The sequence below is a fragment of the Seriola dumerili genome, unplaced genomic scaffold (genome assembly GCF_002260705.1).
Source record: "Seriola dumerili isolate Sdu_G_001 unplaced genomic scaffold, Sdu_1.0 BDQW01000025.1, whole genome shotgun sequence".
In the NCBI taxonomy this organism is placed as follows: Eukaryota; Metazoa; Chordata; class Actinopteri; order Carangiformes; family Carangidae; genus Seriola; species Seriola dumerili.
In genome coordinates, this window is record NW_019174280.1 from 15,511,033 (window position 1) to 15,527,966 (window position 16,934).

The 16,934-nt window shown below is 42.7% G+C and overlaps 1 protein-coding gene across 2 annotated transcripts in view; it reads right to left on the reverse strand.

The window, feature by feature from the left end:
• LOC111236027 (glutamate receptor ionotropic, kainate 2) overlaps positions 1-14,045 on the reverse strand; it is a 62,180-nt gene extending 48,135 nt beyond the window's left edge. Inside the window, exon 1 of one of the 2 annotated variants that reach the window (XM_022764619.1) lies at positions 13,922-14,045. In XM_022764619.1, coding sequence (XP_022620340.1) covers positions 13,922-14,045 — 124 coding nt within the window. The remainder of the gene's footprint in view (positions 1-13,921) is intronic. The other variant, XM_022764627.1, reaches the window with a different exon arrangement.
• Positions 14,046-16,934: the final 2,889 nt, after the last annotated feature.

Here is a 16,934-nt window from a genome sequence, read left to right on the forward strand (position 1 = left end):
AGCTGCAGGATAGCAGTGGGCTGTTGGGTGGCTGCCATGGCAACCAACTGGCAAACTTGTCGCTAGGGCAAGTGGCTCAGGTATGCACATGAAGTCACTCTGTTAGGCTTTAGGACCTCCGCTCACCACAACCCAACCCCCCGGCCTGCTTCTGTCTCCCTCCGTCTTTCAGCCAGTGAGGATCGGTGCACGGAGCCAAAAGGCAGGAGGCAAAAGTGATGGAAATGCTCCGTAAATATCCCAGAAATTCCCGGTGGGAGCGCTCCCTGACATGTTTGGCGGTGAATGGGACATGATGCATGAAGGCCTGCAGAGAGTCGCCGCCCCTGGTCATTAATCTGAAGCTCCCCTTGCGGTAGACTGACCTTCCTACGCTGCACAAGGGCCAATTCCAAAGCTCCCTGAAGATCCCCAGAAAGCTGACCAGGGCACGGGATACATCAACTGTGCAAGGCGCTTGCCAGTGCTATGATATCACACAAACAAGCCATCATCAGTGTAGCCGGTATGAAATTCACTAGAAAGCTATCTGGAGAGATGCATGGTATGACTTCATTTGTCCTGCACATTGCTTCATTGTTTGCTGATGAGTGACATTCTCTTCTATCTTATTCTACATGTAAGGGCAGAGACAAATGCTGCTCTTATACTGTTTGTAGCAGAGGTGATACACAACACTGTAAATTTTTTGACAATACAGCTACATCTCCTCAGGCTTTGGCTCGGAGATAGTATCTTACAGAGAATTGTTTTTTTTTTAAGAGCAAGATAAGGAAAGCACTAAACTTGGTTAATAGAGTTCCTCTTTTTTCTAAAATGACGCTCAGTACATCGTTGGTTGAATCTAGTCAACTAAAGCTTAGATAAAATTAAAGAAATAAGAGTAAAGGTAATAGAGTCAAATGCTAGTAGTTGTCATAGAATAGAATAGAAAAGAATAGAATAATATAGAAATCCTTCAGCAGGAATTCAGGTGTTATATAGCATGAAAGACCAAGCAATAAAAACATAAAAAGGACCCATAAACAGTTGAAACACTTCATATAAGCACAAAAAAGCCAATCAATCTAGTGACTCAGCAATAAATCAATAACTTAGTCAACCACTCCGTTAGAGTAATGGAAACTGAACATGAAACCAGTAGAAAGCAGCTTATGTGAACAAGAGTTTAGCTGTTGTTATCCGACTTGTTTGGCTTGTTGGTATTTTCTCTACAATAGAATCACTTGTGTCACCCTAAAGCCTCTTGACACAGGACTGGACTGTCACCTGCCACTGCTGGACGCTAAGCCTCAGGCTGACTCACACATTTGAGCATACACGTGTGAGACACACACAATCACGCACCTCTGAGATTGAGCCTAAACAAACCTGTCAGGTAAGAAACAACTGAGTCTGGGGAAAATGAGACTGATGTGAGAATTTAAAGCCGACGCCTGCGGCATTCAAAGACACCTCAGTTCAGTTGCACTCAGGGTAATAATTAGCTCTACCTTTGCCAAAAGATCAATCTCATCAATCTCTTGTAATGAGCACACACACACACACACACACACACACACACACACACATACAGTCTCCAATCGGAAATGTGTGCCACCACGCTCGTCTCTGACCCAACTCCGAGTGGGAAACCAGTGATCATATAACATGTATTAATTCTGAGCGTTGGCAACAGATGTGCTAATTTGCCAGGCTCTCTCTATTCATAATAATGTGCCAGCTCCCTCCTCAAAATATGTGCTAATTTGCAAGGGCTCATTGTGGATGTGCTAAACTACCGGCTGACATTTTGTGTGCTAATTTGTCAAGCAGGGACCCCTTTTGGTACTAATTGTGCCAAACTGTGAGTACACTTCCACAGGCCTTGAATTGCTGAAGTCCCAAATGACTTCTCTCTGCTCGCAGTTTCCAACCTCTCCACCGCTCTCAAATTGCGACTGCAACTGAAAAGAAATACCAACTACTGTGAAAATATGATGTATAAGCACTTAGTGTGCACGCTCGCCTGCATGCACACAGACATACACACACGCACATTCACTCGCTCACATTTCATAGAAATATGTGCCTGCTCTTGAGAATAGACAAGCTCCTTTAAGAAACACAGGAACAGACCTCGAGTCAATTGCTATGGCAGTTCTGTAGGATCATTAAACGCAAATATACACACACACTACAGAGAAGCAACGGCCTGTTTCTCAGATTTAAAAAGCTACTTGCACAAACATAAGGTCATAACTACTGTTTACTATGATGATGTTATATTAAAGTACACTATTTTACTGAAATATTTCCCCATCGTCGTGAAGCATAAACACACCTACATGTGAGTACACATATTTTGTGACTATATTCACAAAATGAATATAGTCCCGCTCTTGAGTTTCAATTACCTGCTTAGAGAAACAGAGACACAGTGAGAGGTAAGTGCATGTTTTGTAGAGCCAGTACACACACACACACACACACACACACACACACACACACACACACACACACACACACACACACACACACACACACACACACACACACACACACACACACACACACACCCACTCACCCCCACAGGGAGAAGCTTTTTTTCCCCCTAATTGTCAAGAACACAGAGCATTTCATTACCTCAAAATTGTCAATCAATATTTCACACAAACACAACAATTCTATTTTAAGGGATGCAAGCTCTGATTATTTTTTATTGTGAATTAATAGGGCAGCTATTCTTTTTCAGTTGAGTGATTAATTGTTTGATCATTTCTTAATGCTCACGGTGACTGTTAATAATAAAAAAAAAAAATAAAAAAAAAGGAAACATTTGGCATGACATGTAGGAAGGAAAAAAAGCGTTTTCTGAATGCAAGTAATCAATCATATTTTACTTTGTGGAAAATAGTCATTCTTATTTGTGGAGGTGACACAAAACCCGGATATTCACTCTATAGTCACAGAAACAAAGGAAGGAAGTAAATCCTGACATTTGATAAGCTAGAAGTTATTATTTATGCTACAGCCCCAGTCAGTACAAATCAAACGCACTTAATGTTACTGCCAACCATTTTCCAGGTATAGAGCTCTGACATGAAGGAAACTGTAAGCCCCGTGCTCGGCAAAGACTAAAAATATTTATTGAAGCTCCTGATGTGCACAAATCAACAGAGGCACATGGAGCAGAAGACAGCCATTATAGTGGCTGTAATATAACATGCAGAGAGGTGGCGACGCGTCTTGAGCTCTTCCTCAGTCGGCGCTGAACGATGCCCGAGGAAGAGCAGTCAGGCTTCAATAAATCTTTTCACTCCTTGCAAGCAAAGAGCGTTCAATTGTCTTCATGTTGATTCTGTTGGTTTGACAGTCCCTTCCCCACTGTTACGGTTACCAAAGCTGATAATAATAGAGTTTTCTTGTCTTTTGAATGCACCCTCCTGACCTGCCCTGACATGTAACATTGAGTATATTACCATGGAAATGTAATTTGTACAAAATAATAGATTCTCTAAATTGGAGGCAAACATGCCTATTAGCACATAACTGCCAATGACATAATGTTTGCCACAATACTAGAATACTAGTGTATCTGTGCTATAATACATGGTAAATGTACTCAGTAAATGCAGCATTAAAGTTTGCCATCAACAAAACAAAAATGCACAATGCAGTTCTGATTATGATTGACTCTACACTGCAGCTGTGGCATAAAACATTACATTTTAGGGAAGAAAATCTTATTATTTGATTGATGCAAATGCATTCTGGGGGAAAATATAGTGCCTTTCATACACTGTGGGCTTTATGACTCTCTCAAAATTCCTATCTGACTTCCAAGTATAAACATGAGTATTCCCAACACTGCTGTCACAAGGTTATAAAGTTCAAGTAAATAAAACAAATCCCAAAACTGCAGTCAGGAGCTTTTTCCGCCGACACAGAAAATATGTGATATAGCTCTGATATACAGGCCTCAGGGAGTGAGAGGGACCGCTTACTGAACAGAATGCTTCCTAATGCTTCATGCCTCACCCATCTCTGCCATTTCTCTTTCTATGCCCCATCTTTTCTCCCCTTTATCAAACAGCCACATGCACACACACAAACACACTCACACACTCACACACACACACACACACACACACACACACACACACACACACACACACAGTCTTCCTCACTCCCTCTGACTAGAGTACGTCTATGGTGGCCTCGGCAGGTGACAGATGGCGACCTCACAGCGCTGCTCACTGTAAACTGAGTTTTAATCAAGCCTAAGCACGTGTGAGAGATGCTAATTATCCACTGCAGGCTAAGAGAGGCAGGAGTCCAGCCTTGAGAACATTGTGGCTGTGCATGTGCATCTCTGGTTCATAATCACTTTCCCCACTGTGATAAAAAGTGTTTTACCGGCATTATTACCATTTATGGCGTTGCAGCTGAGAAGTACGAGGCAGGATGGACTGGGTGTCTCGAACGTCCCTGGACACTTCAGCCCTCAGGCTGTATCGCTCACCAAAATAAACATAGCTGAGAACTTGACTAACAGTAATCTTCAAGTCTTACAACAAACTCGCTCAAAGTTAAGCAGTGGGATTTCTCATCATACTTGCCAAAAGGTGGGATGCTAAGGCTTTCATCTCACTACCGTGCCATCTCCCAACATTTACATTTCATGAAACCATCACTCCTATCCGAAAAAGAGAGCGAGAGCAGGATGAACTTGCACCACAACGTCTCTTATGTGCATCTAACATATATCATGTGGAGCCGACCTTGGCGCGGAGCTAAAAAGAAGTTCAATTTGTAATGTTGCAATTAGGTCACCGCAAATTATATGAGACCTCTTTACTCGCTCCTCTGCTCTCATTCTAATTCTCAACTGTTCTCCTGCTCATCAAAATGGCCCTGTATTACACTCTCCCCATTGTAAGTTTGGACAAAATGGCTGTAAAATTAGACTTTCTTTCTTGTAGAAGGGCAGATGTTATCTCCTGTCAGAGCCAAAGGTCAAGAATTAATTCAGGAGGCGGCTCTTTAATGCTCACAGCTGGGGTTTTTTTTCGCACGGTGATGGAGAGAGAGAAAAAAAGAGATATTCTACGGGATTTTGTTAATCTGATTATAATAATTTTTAATCTTTACATAGGAAATGACACAGAAGATGGTTAACCCTGACTTAAACGTAAATTATAAATATATAGATTAGATGGGGCAATAATGTGCAGACACACAAAAATTGAATAACAGTGAGAGAAAGACATTGTTAGTGGTTTGCAAGGCATTCAAACTAGAGTTCTTTCACTACAGCATCTATATGGTACCTATATTGTCTCATTAAAGCTTTTTAAACCATGAAAAGAATATAAGGACTATAGATGAGGCAATATAAGAAGCGGTATTAAGCTTTGAGACAAATGGGTTTTGCACAGACCCTTCCATGCCCCCTATATGTTATAAAGCACATCATGTTGATAGCTGCAGTACAGTACCGTTCTATTCCAAGACTGGGGGAAGTTCAATGAGAATCTGAGACTGAAAGGATATTCTCTGCTTTGAAATTCAAAGGCACAATAAGAAATGGAGGCTTGGAATGTGTATGTCAAATGAGGAATCGTGCCTTTGTGTGCGTGGACACTGAGACCAGGGGATGAGGGGAAGTAAGGCTTGATGATAGGGAGAGGGAACAAAGTAGAGGGGAAGGTCCAGGAGACAAGCTGAGAGCCAAAGGGAGACAAAGACGACACGGAGACGAAGGACAGAGAAGGACAAAGGAGGGGCGAAAAAAAAAATGGAGAAAGGAGAGGAAAGAAAATGGGCAGAAGACTCTATTTTCTGGATTCTGGGTATTGATTTGATGCTGAAAGTGCACCTCGCCGTCACACTGCCTCCTCACAGCCCGTCAGATGTGTTTAGAAAACAACAGGTGATGGGCATGATGTCTAAAGTCGCAGTAAGCTGTAGGTATTTACGCAGATGGCAGACGGATGTGCAGTTAGGCAACCAAAAAGAGGAGAGTGTGGTGAGGGAGGAAGAGAGGGAGGGAGGGAGGAAGAGGAGGGGTGGGGCATGAAAAAAAACAGATGAGCGAAGGAAACGAAGAGGGAGAAAAGGAGAATAAAAGAGGTCACTGGAGGCAGATAAAAGACACTCAATTAAACGACTGAATGGATGGCCCATTAGACCTGAACGGACACCTGCATCCCCCCCCCCCCCTCCCTCAGCCACAGGGCAGGAAAATGTCAGCTCCTGGTTTGGGTTCATCAGCCTCCCATGAGCCAGTGCTGTACACAAGCTAGCTGATAATCAGAGCTACAGGTACAAGTCAATATGCTACTCTTTGCTGCAAAGGTGTGTCAATTTTTCCTGCTTGTTCTGCAAACACACACGGGCAATTGCACAGCAGCAGAGAGAGAGAGAGAGAGAGAGAGAGAGAGAGAGAGAGAGACAGAGAGAGAGAGAGAGAGAGAGAGAGAAATAGAAAAAGACCTGCACGCTGACGGAAAATAGCCAGAAGCATAATGATTAAAAAAAAAGAAATCACTGAATAATGAAGATCCTCAAATATGTAGGCTCATTTTTCCTATAAATAAGAAAATATCTATTGAAGATTAATGCAAAAAGACAAAAGAGGAGAAACTGGTGGAAAATCAAGAGTCCTGTTTTAATCTTTCTCCTGATCTGCAGCTGACTGTTTATTTCACCATTTCTCATATTCATTCACACCCTGTTGAGTAAGAAATGCAGAGTCTTTTGTCATGTTCAAAAAGCACTGGCCGGGTGTGGGTATATCTCATCAGAAGCTGTGCAAGGGAAACGGAAGCGATTGGCTTCATTATGTCTCCTCAAAATTCTTAAAACAGATTGTGCAAGATGGGAAATCAATCTAAGTCTGTTCCAGTCCACTGTAATGCTTTGTGTGTGTGAGTGTGTGTGTGTGTGGATAAGGGGAGGATTGCTGGGTCATATCAAACAAATGGGGGAAGAGTGTCGGTCTGAGTGTGGGCGACTAACAACACAACCCTGACGAAGGCTACTGCAGCCAAAAGATGTAGGTTTTCACAGTAGCTTTGTCTAAATGTTTCCCAAAAGGAGGTACATCTTTTTCTAATTTCTTTAACTAATGGCAGCTTACATCTGTTATCTTTATGCTTTCTTTAACACTCCTTACTTTAAATTAGACACAATAGCACTAGCTTCTTTCCAACATGTTTCTCCTTTCACCTTTCCTTTTGCTAACACCTTAAAAACAAAAAGATTGGAAGGGTGATTAGAGAATGCCACACAAACACTTAAAATACCCTCTGAGCCAAATGAAAGGGAGAACAGAAAAATGAAAATCAACATCTCAGGAGGACGTTTTGCATAGCCCTGGTGGATCGTGGAAAATGTGAGTGTCATGCTGATTCAAAGAACATGATTTTAAGTAAGCCTGTCTCAATACGTCCTCCCCCAGAGCCCATTTCCCCAAGTGTCCTTGGTTCAAACAGAGAAACGTTTTTACATCCGACGGGCTGTGCTGTCAATGGGAGCCTGAATTCTGCTTCCTCTCTTTCAGCCAGTCGCTCCCCTCCTCCTCCTCTCACTCCTTTATTCAGCTGGCATGGGGATGAAGGTGATTCACCACATCCTAACCTGATCGGTGCCTCACATCATAGCCAACACAGCCGGAGGGCTTTCTGTAATCGATTGACTTTTGAATCCCATGTAGTTTGGACGTCAATGCTTTCATTTACAGTGTATGCTCCTTCAAGTATGTTTACTTGGTCCGCGTGTTTGGAATTCACATATAATTGCCTCGTTTTACAGGGCACATTAAGACACAGTTTTAAATTCATACATAACTACATGGGTGAAATTATGAATGCATATTTACGACCGAGCCCTTTAGCAACAAACACATCCAACAAAAGGCAATCAGTGGTCGTCCTACAAATTAAAATACACATTAAACATTTACTCTAGCTCCCAATCAGCACTATCACCAGCTTCCATAATAAACCACTGACAAACCAGGTTTGTTTGCCTCTATTAAGCAATCAGTTAATTACCACAGTTGAGCTCCTACGAAGTTAAAGGTCTCACATGTTACTCCCACGTACTGTATAACGCAGAGCACGGCGCAAACACTGCAGCAAGTGGAAGGTCGATTTTTCAAACCACTTAAAGCACAGCCAGTTAACAACATACATACATCACACTGGGAGTAATTGAACACGTACAGCCGAGTTTGGAACGTGACAGACAAATCGAAAGGAGAAACAAGAAATGTGATAACGTCTAAGAAGCACATCCTAAAGAAGTCGCTGCAGCCTGTGGCTGTTTTAAGTCGTCATTAATTCACAGCGACGCGCATGATTAATCCACTCCCACACATCCATCTTATAGTACACATTTGTTGTTTTTCTTTTGTGTACGTGTTTGCATTCTCACAGATGGTAACCTGTGATAGATACACACAGACTGGGGCATCTGGGACTTGGCACTGGTTACTTGCTATGCTGCCAGTTTCTGTCTTTTTTTTCATGATTCCTCTTAGCAATACAAACATATTGATTTTTATTGATTCCCACCATCTTACGGTCTAGTGGAAGTGGAGACAGTCAAATACATAATGAGGCCTAATAGATAAATTCATTAGAGGCTAATAAAAATACATATTTGGGTTTAGTTCCCCAAGGAACTTACAAGGATATTTGTGGTATTAATGTTTTTTTTCCCCATTTTTCTTTCCACTAGGAGCTATTTCATGCAAATCTATAGTCTCAGGCAAATTTTCAGCTTGCTAATACTATACCACTGACATTTATTCAGAGCTGCAGTGCATGACTCCTGGACTCCCACTACATTTCCACAGCATACTCGACTGTCCTTCCTGACTCTCTTCACAGAAGCCATCACAAAAACAGTAATAAAAGACCACACCTGAGAGTGGGCTGAGAGTGGACTGCTCTGAGGCAAACTAATCTATCTTTACTCGGTATCTGCTGGCTTCAACACTCACTGTTTTTCTTCTCATTCACACCTCACACAGACCCCCCCCCTCTCTCTCTAACAAACACTCTTGTTTTTCTTGCACCGCTCAGTGACTTCAAATTTTCTTCAATCTCCCCTGGTGGGATTGCGAGAAAGAAGGCTTCATGTGCGTTAAAAGATGCACAAAAAGAAATACATATATATAAATATATATATATTCCTTGAGAGCAGTTTGAGCTCTGACCTTCAGTCAGCTCTGAGCCAGACAACCAGGCAGCTAGACATGCAGCAGGGTCCTTCTCAAGGGACAGTTTCACAGAACAATTGCACACATAACCCCTAACCCTTATGGAACCCAGGGAAATCCCTGAGTGACAATGACAAAGAGTGATAGGCGGTGAATAATGAAACCCAATACAGAAATCAAGCCTTCCGCAAGCCAGTAGGAGAACAGGACAGATGTGTTTTATATGAGTCGCAAAAATAGACCATATGTCAGAGGAGGCACTGGTTACACTGCATATAAAGTCAATCATCTAAAGCCTCCTTCATTGTAAATAATCTTTCTGAATGTAGCTGGGAAATCTAAAAAAATTGACTTGATTCTAAACACAACAAGAAAACTAATTTCATACCTCACAGATATTTTCCATTTCGAAATGCCAAGAAATCTGTACCCTGAATTAATCACCATTGAGCCTTTTGTAACTGAGGCATGACAGCAAGACCTTCAAAGAGTCAGGACTGTAAACATGTTTTAGAAATCCATCTAGATATTTCCCTGCTTCAAGCCCATGTGTGGTGCTGCATGCTAATGTACGACAGATCTCCTCTTTGTTCTTGAAACCCACGGTGGGTATTTTTAAACCATGGAAATCATTTGCCAGCAGAGAAGAGATAGTTTCATATTTCTATAAGCTATGGCGGGGCCAAGTGACACATGAATATTTTAAGCAGCTTTGTGCCTATTTAAATGTGTTTGCCGTGAACACGCTGGCAGTGGGCCAGGGCACAGGGTGTTATCCATAATTCCTGCAAACCCAAGCTAAACTCCAGCATGCTGATAATTCAGGCTGGAGGAGAGCAAAAGCAAATAAAGTCAATTAACTACAAACTCCCCTTGAATTTGCTCCCTCTACCCTTGCTTGTTCTTGACAACCTTGAAATTTCACCACAATAGTTGAGGGGATAAAAAGAGTGTTAAATATTAGAAACGCAATAAAGGACCTTTATCCTGGCACAGCATTGTGGAAGTAGCTAGATAAACTTAGCTTCCACCAGAGGGGATTGTGTCTTTTGCCAAAATACTGGAAAAAAAAAAAAAAAAAAAAACGACTTGATCTCCTTTCCAAAATGAAAAACAATGTTGTGCTTTAGTCATAATATTCCCAGGCATGGCTAAAGTGGGAAAATATAAACATAAGCAGGAAATAAACAAACAAAATGAGCATCTCTGAGTCAACAATGCTTTCAGCAGCAGTTGACAGCCCGGAGACGTACTGCGACTGCCAATGTTGCTTGAAGATGGCGGTGATAATGTTATCACTCAACCTCACAGCCGCAGACCAACCATGGACATCAGAAATAAAACACTGCACACTATCTCAATTTCATTGCTGACTTTTGTTCTCTTTAATTTCTTCATTTATGAATAAGACACGCGTCTTTAAGTAGAACTCAATCAGCTCTAATGAAATGGCAGATGTGATGACTCATTGCCTGAGTGACTGAATGCTTGTTTGTTGGGAGAGCTAAAACGGATCATGTGAAATAGAACTATTTCCATGGAAGGAAAGTCAAATGAGCTCCTTTAATTTTAGCCTACCAGTCAGCTTTCACATGATGCTTTAGACTTCAATACAGCCCTGAATTTTCACCTCACAGGTACTGAGAAAGTTGAACTTTTATAACAGCAGCATCTTAAAATACTACTATACTGAAATTTCATACATCATTTCAGCAAGAAGGTCAGATCTTTCTACAGTCTCTCCTGACTTCCCTATCATGAAAATAATATCTTAAAATATAAGGAGAAAAAAATTGTTCTACTTGCAAATTCAATACATCCTTCAGTTTTTTCGTTCTAGAGTACCAAGCTTTCATGTCATGTTTAAATGGATATTTTACGGCCTTTTCTTCAGCCTACATTGTACAGGTGGAAGTGGAAAGAAAACCGATACTGCATCTGAAATATTACCCACATCGTTCTGGGTCTCTGAGACCCTTAGCTACAAAGTCTCATTAAACACTCTCAAGAGGTAAGTGGGAACTAGTTATAAAAAAAGGATCTTCTCCCATGCGTATTTTATTACATCTTGTAAGGGCTTCCATTTCTGTATCTAAGTAAATGAATTACCTGTACAATTTATAAATGAGCAACACTGAACACAATAATTCAATTCAGTCTGGGAATTAGCTCAGCATTTTTGCCTGCAGCTGGTGGCCTGAACGCTTATTGTTTTTCTTTTTTCTTTTTTTTTTCCTTTTCTCTGACACTTATCGCTCTACATGGGAAGACCAATGCTGTGAATACAAAGGGCTGACTATGCTTTGGTGTTACAGTCTGCGTGTGTGTGCATGTAAAGGTCTCAGTCTGACAGGAGAACAGTGGTTGTACAATGTGAGCCGCGTGTCTGGGCAGAATGGAAGTGGGGCAGGAAGGGAACAGACAGACCCAGGGGAGCTGACCTCCTCATTTAGCCAGCCTCTTGCAGGAGCAGCTGGGATTATCTGCTGAACAAGCACATCCTGCAGGACAGGAAATGCACCGGGGGAAGGACCAATGGGCTCCACTGTCTCTCAGGGCAATTTTGCTTTTCTCCTGTCTCTCTCAAAAGCACATGCACTTACACACACTGACACAGCTACATCTTACTTTCTTGATAAAAATCACTGTATTTTTTCTCTTTTAGAAAGTCAGCCCCTTTACAAACAAACACAGACGGATAAGTATGTCATCTTTTCTATAGAGAATGAATTGCACTACAGGAGATGGAGCAGACTTACAAAGGAAAGATATGAGGTGGATGCTTCTTGACTGACAAGGGATAACGCTTCAAAAAAAACCTTGAAACTAAAGCTTTTCTACAACACACACCCGTCTTTTTTTGTTCAGCAACAGGCTCAGGCTGCGCTGCCAAGAAGCCGGAGTCGCTGTCCGTGGTTCTGAACAGACGGAGCTGTCGCCTGTTCAGAACCACGGACAGCGACTCGACTTTTTAGCCGCGTCTCAGCCACTTTGGTCGCATCACTGCCACCAGAACACAGACTTTAAAAAAAAAAAAAGGAAAAGAGCTTTCAGTGATTTAAGTGACATGAATCACCTCTTATCTCGCATGTTTATGTCTACCGCGCTGATCCAACGTGTCAGGCGACAAAAGCAAATTTTTTTGTCATCATCTTCACACAATAAAATACACAAATATACATGTCAGTGTGACATCCGCGGCCAGATTTCACTCTACGGTATCAGAAGAGGCGCACTTCAAATATATATATTTTTTTATCAATCACTGCTCCACTTTCTCTCCCAGGAATTTAGTCATTATTTGCCAGCTTGGAAACTTTGGTGTCACATACTATTACGCAGGGACGTCGTCGTCCCCCAAGGATTACTGAATAGACGCCCGGCGTCTGTCAGACAACGTGTGAGACGGGAAATCTCTCATCGGGCTGAGGAGGATGCAGCAGGAAGAAAAGCACATCCCCGTTGCCATAGCGGCGGCTCTTGCGGACGCGGCCTGACTCTTAAACAGGACCCTCGGGGGAATTGGGGGGGACTGTATAAGGATGTGTTGTCAACACTTGATGACATCCGCTGTCAGGAGGGGGGCTCCCCTGCCCTGTCACTCCAAGATGCCTCTCTGCACATGCAACAGAGAGCGGCAACAACGCAGCCACCCTGAGAGGGATCTGATTAAGCAACAGATGAAACCACAGGAGGCCGTGATGTGGTGATTTTTAGGACAAAAAAACAAGTATTAATAGCAGTTTTTAAAGCTGTGAATCAGCAACAATGCGCTGTAGTGACAACTGTTGAAGAGCTATCAACATTAATTATATAGTTCTTCCGCCAAGCGATATTCTGTCGCCTTAGTTCCTGAAGAGAAGTGGCTAATCAACTTTAGGCTACTTATCAGTATGAGTGATTATTCTCAGTTGGTGCTGTTAACAGTTATGTGGTCACATTTGGCTTTCAACATGACTCAGCCCAATCACCACTTCAAAACCGGAACTATCCTTTTAATCAATGCCAATGACTGTATAAATAACCAATATAAATAAGACATGCAATCCATGCTGGGTAGCAGTTCAGTGGGATTAAGGATAAAAAAGTAGGCTACTGGTCGGCGTATTGATTGGCCCTTGTGATAGATCAGAGGGATTGATCCGCACTCTGGGGAGTAATGTTTACATGTAAACATTTACTGCAGAGGACATGTTGGGGGTGTCAGCAGTTTAAAAGGCCGTGGAGATACAAGACTACCGTGAGGATAGTGGTGAGAAGATGTGAGCAGAGTCGAGCAGTGATGTTTTTTTTTCCTCCGGTTTCATCAGATGCTCATATCCGTGAACTGTTGCGTAGGAATACGCCTTCATCTACGAGTTAGCTACAGTTGATTTTTCTTTTCCAAAAGTTGCTGTAGCACTGGTTTAAATGTTTGTGGACAAACACCATTCAACCTTCATGGTGTGATGCATACGGCAAAAAGCAAAGTGTTATGAGATTATAACTGTAAACTATTAATCAACAAATGATTGAAACATGATTTAAAGAGTGCCGGCGAAATTCTTTTGCCAACTATACAAGAGAAAGCAAGAATGGGACACGGATGTCTCGATCTATCTGCTTTTGCATCCCCGTCAATGTCATTTCACTGTGGATTGTCACATAAGCAGTTCGTGTGATTAGATATCGCTACAGATGGTATCGTGTTATAAACAAGGAGAATCTTACCAAATCTTAAAACGTGTGGCATCCCGCGAGTGTAACCAAGAAACAGCAGCAGAAGCGGGATCAGCCTGAGGTTGGACCTGAAAACGAGACTGGTTATCATCAGATGATGGGAGGTAATCTTCATGTTGTTTTTAAAAAAATGCACAGTGGTTTAATCCCCCCGGTGCGCGGGTTCGATTCCCCCGTAATTCTTCTACGGTCGTTGGGCAAGGCAGGGTGACGGCGGCCCTGGATGCGCAAGATCACGGCATGGTCACTTGCGCTTTCCCTAAATCCATTAGCAGTCCCGGCATGATTCCTTCCCCTTCTCCTTCTCCTCCTTCACTGCGCCAAGAAACAACAATCCTCCGGGTCGAGGGACGGCGGGACATCCATGTCGAAGGGTACGGATCCAGTGGGGAGGAGGAGGGGGAGCCCGAGCATGGGCTATATAGGTGATGTACTGGAGAGGGGTTTGGAGAGGAGCTAGAGAGCGCCAAGCAGAGGATACAGCAGCGATATGCAGCCCCCTATGAGGCGCTCTGGGTTGCTTGCGCTCCCATTATACTGCACTGCTGCACAGGCTCTGACGTCGAGCCAAGGTTAGTGTTGTGAACGCGCACCAGAGAGAGACAGAGATAGCGAGTGGGGGAAAGAGAGCGAGGGGGTGGGGGGGTGGCGGGGGCGGGGGGGGTTATAGGTAGGAAGGAAGGTGAAAAAAGAAAAAGAGGGAGGTAGGAATAGAGAGAGGATGGATAGAGGGAAAAAGGAGAAGGCAGAAAAAAAAAAAGGGGGAGGGAGGAGCAGGAAACTTTATTTCATAGGCTACCACCTTATCTAAGATGCGTTTTTCTCCGTTTCTTCCACAAACTCAACTAGCTCCAAGCTCCAAGCATGCATTTGAATTCGCCTCGGTAAATATGCGATCTTTTCAGTGCTCACAGCAACAGCAACTTCGGGGTGAACCCCTAATCCAGGCTACCACCAGATTCACAAAACCAAAGCATCCGTGCTGGGCAATCCTAAAATGATGAAAAATCGTAGTTATACTTAAAATGTATTATGTCATTGATCAGATGTGATCATCTAATGCGATAAAGAGCAACTCCAACCTCTATTTAAAACCACATTTTCATGTTTTCCCTTGTTCTCTCTACAGTCAGCTCTGAGATGATCTCCAGAGTTCAAACAACTATTAGCAACAAAAGGCTTACTGTATCTAAAGAAATAACTCTGTACACACTGCACACAATAGCTGGCCAACCTCTGCACACAAGCAATGTATAGGCTAATCTCAAGCCTGCAGGATATCATTGCAGTGATTTTTTCCCCCCGTAGCTCCAACCGACTATGATATGAAGGTCCATTTTCTGTTTTTTTGTCATTCATAACTTCCCTTTCTGAACCTCTTTTACGAGATTTCAGGCCACAACCTTTCAACAATTTACACCATCATTCCAGAAATGTGGGAGGAGTGGGATGAAAGGAATTAAAATTGGCAGAACAGCAAATCCGTTAGGCTATATCGACAGAAGCTGCTGAAAGGCACGAATATTTAACCTATGCAAATAACTCCACTTTAGACTTGAAAGCCTTCCAGCAACTGACTATTCTCGAGTGTGAACTATCCTCCGATGCGAAGGTGTGTGTGCGCGCACGCGTGTGTGTGTGGCATACACGCGATGGCTCCACTGCTGGTTAAATTTCACGGGGAAAGACGTGCAAAATGTCTCTCTCGAGATTGTAAGTATAGGCCTATCGCGTTTCTATCAGATTAGCGGGCTCAAATGAGGGTATATCCTTGCAGGATGCGTGGCACCGAGAAGATGGATATCTGCAGCTCTTGCATGGGCCTTCATGCTATTGATTGAACACTATACATGCACCTTATCAAAGTCCGCCTCCATCGTGAGGCTCTTCATGGGCCAGCGCATCAGCTGGAGCTGCAGGTACAGGGCTGTGTAATCCCAACGGGGGATGTGAAAGGAGCTCTTTGATCGGCGCCACCAGCTTCCAGAGCTTGGATGAACACTGTCACTGTGTGACTCAAGTGTGAATGGCTGGCCTGTGTGTGTATGTATGAGCGTGTGGTGGTGAAGTACTCCAAAATAAAGTCACCGTATGGACTGAGTGTATCTGAAATATATATTTAAGGTGACATTGTCGCGATTACTATTTTTTTTCCTCTGATTTTGCTTTTTTATTGTATCGTTATCAGACCGCAGAATAGTTCAATTATAGGTAAATGTCTGGATAAGCAAAAGATACTGACACTCACACCCACCTATCTTTTGTTGGAGTGCTACTCCATTATACGACCAGATCTGTCAAATCCCCTTCACAAATAAAAGCTAATGCATTTAACAGTGAAGAGGGCGCTTGTATCAGCTAAAGGAAGACCCAATCACCATGGGATCAAGTAGGTGGTGTGAACGTTGACTTTGAGCGTGTGTCAGTTTGCGTGGGTCTGCACACCAGCACTCTGCAATGTGAGAATATCAAAGAGAATGGCACTCATCATGCTACCATCTGGACCATTAGCATAATTATGGAGAAATTCAGGGTTTCCGTAGAAGTCAGCAGAGCTTCACACAGCATGAAAGGAATGCTTATTGAGCTCAGGGAGAAGACATCAACTCGCATGCACGCTGCTTTCCCTCTTAAAGACACAGCGCCCTCTGGCCCAGTGCTGAGGCACCGCACTGATTGTGATAAGCAGTCAGGTGCTCCTACACCCAATGCACTCAAAATTGAATTAGCCAAATAGAATTAAGGCTGCCACAAATGATTCCGACTTGATTTTCTATTATAAATCTAAATAATATTGTATGTCCGTGCCAGAGCATTCACTTTTATTAGGCCCAGTTCATTGTTTTGCGTGTTAATATCTTGATTACCAATTACAAGCCATAGTGTTTAACAAACTTTTCACTTCCAAGTAAACCAGTCAGGATGGGATAATGGTGTGTGTAAACCAGTTATAAAACAGGAGGCAATGGGTATGGCAAATTGCCTCATTATGATGTTAAAGTGA